This window comes from Morus notabilis, unplaced genomic scaffold (genome assembly GCF_000414095.1).
Source record: "Morus notabilis unplaced genomic scaffold, ASM41409v2 Scaffold448, whole genome shotgun sequence".
Lineage (NCBI taxonomy): Eukaryota > Viridiplantae > Streptophyta > Magnoliopsida > Rosales > Moraceae > Morus > Morus notabilis.
Window position 1 is genome coordinate 329515 of NW_010367461.1, and position 3405 is coordinate 332919.

The 3405-nt window shown below is 34.4% G+C and overlaps 1 protein-coding gene across 4 annotated transcripts; it reads right to left on the reverse strand.

The window, feature by feature from the left end:
* Positions 1-2256: 2256 nt before the first annotated feature.
* On the reverse strand, positions 2257-3036 carry LOC112094376. 4 transcript variants are annotated; one of them, XR_002903499.1, is made up of 3 exons: positions 2896-3035; positions 2618-2805; positions 2257-2430 (listed from the first exon to the last, which is right to left on the reverse strand). XR_002903499.1 is itself a non-coding variant. In XM_024175061.1 (3 exons), the coding sequence occupies exons 1-3, from the start codon at positions 2968-2970 to the stop codon at positions 2307-2309; spliced, it is 294 nt and encodes a 97-aa protein (XP_024030829.1). In that variant the 5' UTR covers positions 2971-3036; the 3' UTR covers positions 2257-2306. The 4 variants fall into 4 exon arrangements, 2 of the variants coding, with proteins under 2 accessions (XP_024030829.1, XP_024030828.1); XR_002903500.1 differs by having other exon boundaries at positions 2692-2805; positions 2896-3026; XM_024175061.1 differs by having other exon boundaries at positions 2711-2805; positions 2896-3036.
* Between the last annotated feature and the right edge of the window lie 369 nt (positions 3037-3405).

The window sequence follows — 3405 nt, forward strand, 5'->3', positions numbered from 1 at the left end:
TAGTACTGCGATCCACAACGGACTTGCCGTGGAAAAATTGCCCAAGGAACTAAAAATCAGAATTGTAATGGAATGAACAAACTTTAACTTGATGTTTATCAACCAAGAACCGAAGTTATAAAGAACCCGACCCGTTGATTATCAAACAAGAACTAAAGTTGCAAAGAAAAAAAAAGAACTCCACCCTATGATTATATGAATCAAGAACATTAACTATAGTTTGAACGCCACAAGGTGACAACCTTAATTAGTTCGGAAGTTGAATGAAGAACCAAAGAGGAAGCAAAAACCTCACAAGAGTTGTAATTTCAAAAGTCAAATAATCCAAGTTGTTCTTGCCGATTTCATATATCAGCCACCAAACAAAAAAGACTTTTCCTATGACAATTAAATTCTTGCCTGCCTAGCACTAAAAAAAAAAAAAAAAAAAAAAAAAAAAAAAAAATTTAAACTTTTACAAAACACACCATTTTCCAAATTAAGGAAAGTCAACAAGGCTAAAACATAGAAACTTCTTTGTAAGGCAATTTTGACCATTCAATTCGCCAACTAAGGGCTGCAATTTTAGCAGCCTCCTCCACGCAATTTGTTGGATCAGAAATGGCAAGTGAAATCTGTCCAACACTCTCCAATTATGGCAAATAGATTATGTAATCCTTTAGTGTATGATTCCCACGCCCATTCCACGCACAAAACACCTCCACTACATGCAATATTCTTGGTTTACCGGTGAAATTGTATCTTGTAGACGTTGATCGGCCCGATCCCAATCCTTAATGCAAACTAAAGCATCAACAATATCCCTTTGCAATGCATTCCGGCGTTCCTCAAGTATTCTTCCTGTCGTACTGAAGGCTTGTTCGGATGAAATAGTAGAGATTAGGATCGAAAATATATGCATTGCCAATTGAGTTAGGATTGGCCAAGTTAATGCCCGTGCCCTCCACCATTGAACTAAGTCAATTAATTCTGCCGTACCGTCGACTACTAAGCCTTCACTGAGGTACGCCATAAGCTCGTTGAAGCTCCCCCCCCCGCTGCCACTGCCACTTGTTGACAAAGATTCACTCCCAGCTTCAGTTTGAGTTGTCTTCTTCTTCTTCTTCAACCCGAAAATATTCAAGAATGAATGCAGGTTTTCGTCTTGTTGTTGCGGTTCCTGTACTCTAAGAGGTACTCTAAACCTAATATCATATTTACTATAGATCGAATATATTTTTTCCTTTATTATTGGATATTGGTCCGAACAATTGATGCCTAAAAATTCACCTAAGTTTTCTAAACCACTTTCTAAACCTTCTAATTTTAATCTAGGATAAAAAATAGTACCTAAACCATACAACAAAGGCAACTTAGACTAATATTTTTTGAATTTTTTTTTCTATAGAATGGATAGAAACTGCTAGGATTGGGTCCTCCATATATTCGCTAAATAAAATACTAATTCGTAAAAGTTATCCTAAAGCTAAAGGTGATGTTGGGTAATATGTTCCACTAACTTTAATGCTTGTAAGAACCTAAACCAATCTTCTTGTCTTTGGTTACTATCTTGAATCAATACAAGACTATCTCTAATTCTTTTAATGTGATTACCCATTTCTTTTAAACCGGATTTAACAATTAAATTAATTACGTGACATGCACAACGTTGGTGAAAAATAGTACAGTCACCGAATAAACTTAAATCATTTTCAAAGAACTCAATTGCTTTTATATTAGCACTACTATTATCTAATGTTATAGCCATTACTTTATCTCTTAATCTAAATTCATCAATTACATTTAAAATAGTATTATATATTAAATCCGACGGTTACAGCTAAATAATCTTTATTGACAACGGTAGACCAAATATACACTACACCACAAAAGGCCTTTCGTAATTGACGAAAAATGCTATTAATCACTATCAATAGCGCTTTTTAGAGCGCTAGGACAGCGGGCGCTATTATAGATCCTAAGAAAACATAGCGTTTTAGGAGAGTTATAAAAAACGCTATAGAATTGAAGTATTATAGCGTGTAAGAAAAGTTATTTTCATCCTCTTACAGCTCTTTAGCATAGTTACGATACAGATTAATAACTTTTTTTCCTTATTATGTTCATACTGTTGTAACTTTTTAAAATTATTATTGATATCCTTTTGAATTCATTTAAATAAATGGTAATTCCGAAATATGTGATATATCTAAATAGGAACATTCAAATTAAAACATAAAAACATTCAACATATCAATTGTTATCAGTATCTACCAAGCTGTCAATAAAATTACGTGTACAACATAATTCATACAGTGTCCAAAACCTTAACATTCAAAACAAATAAAGAAAACAGAGAAGTCATCTCCAAAATGTCTAAGTGCAATGGTGAAGTAAATCCTTCCATCTTGACAAAATGCTTCCACAAAAAAGTCATCTCCACTGTTTAACCTGTAAGAAAGTGATCCACTATCAAAATAATTACCAAACTCAACTAAAACTTCCACCATTTAACATATAAACAAAACAAAGACTAGTTACACCATTCACAACTACGTAGCCACATTCACATATGTATTTGCGGCTCATTCAAATAAAACCAATTAACAAGACAAGTCAAATCCAACTCCAAGATTACCACTAGATTACCAACAGAAGAGACGAAAATTTCTGATAAAAACAAAGGTAAGAAAAGCTCCAGTACTGGGTAACCTCAGAAGACTTCAGCCACCTTGGTCGCAAGCGTTCTCGCCTTTCCACATAGTTAAATGGGAACCAACCGGCTTTTCCCTTACATTCACCTTCAGCCCAACCACTGCTTGAGACCTGCACAAGCACCTAATTTAAGTAAACATACTTATAACAGGAATGTTTTTGCAAACTTCATGCTCCATAATCAGTGTTAGCAGTGGAAACCCAGATATTGAAGGCAGATCCACTTCTATCAATATGAGACCCACATCGTGTGGTCTTCCCTTCAGTAATTCTCATGCCTTTAAGCCATCGGGCACCGTAGCAACTGCCAAAAAAAAGAAAAAAAATCAGTTGCTAAGATAAAATTCAAAAATTCTAAGCTCAAGCCAAATTTGTTGATGAGTTCTAAAAATATATAAGTATATATTATATAAAGTACATGACTAAAAGAAGGTAAGAAAAGGATTTCTTAAACAACCATATCGTGTCAAATCGCTTGAAATGGCTTGAATTGCTATCAAAACGGCAATACTGCTGAGGCACACCCCAAAAAACAGAAAATTCATTTCAAAGGAATTAGTTTTACAACTTCGTTTTACATCAATTACTATCGCTTGTTTATGTTGCTCTAATTCAAGAATCAGGAAAAACCCATAAGAACATAGAATTCACCAACTGTACAACCGAAAAAAAATGGTTGGGAGTCAACTCACTTGAACAACTGAAAGTCTA

Excerpts from the sequence above, each read along its gene's own strand:
- LOC112094376 (XM_024175060.1), bottom strand. The coding sequence starts at position 2,970 with ATGAGAATTACTGAAGGGAAGACCACACGATGTGGGTCTCATATTGAT. Across the intron at positions 2,806-2,895 it reads GATCTGCCTTCAATATCTGG|GTCTCAAGCAGTGGTTGGGC; the intron begins GTTTCCACTGCT and ends GTGCTTGTGCAG. Across the intron at positions 2,431-2,683 it reads AAGTCTTCTGAGGTTACCCA|GTTAAACAGTGGAGATGACT; the intron begins GTACTGGAGCTT and ends ACTTTCTTACAG.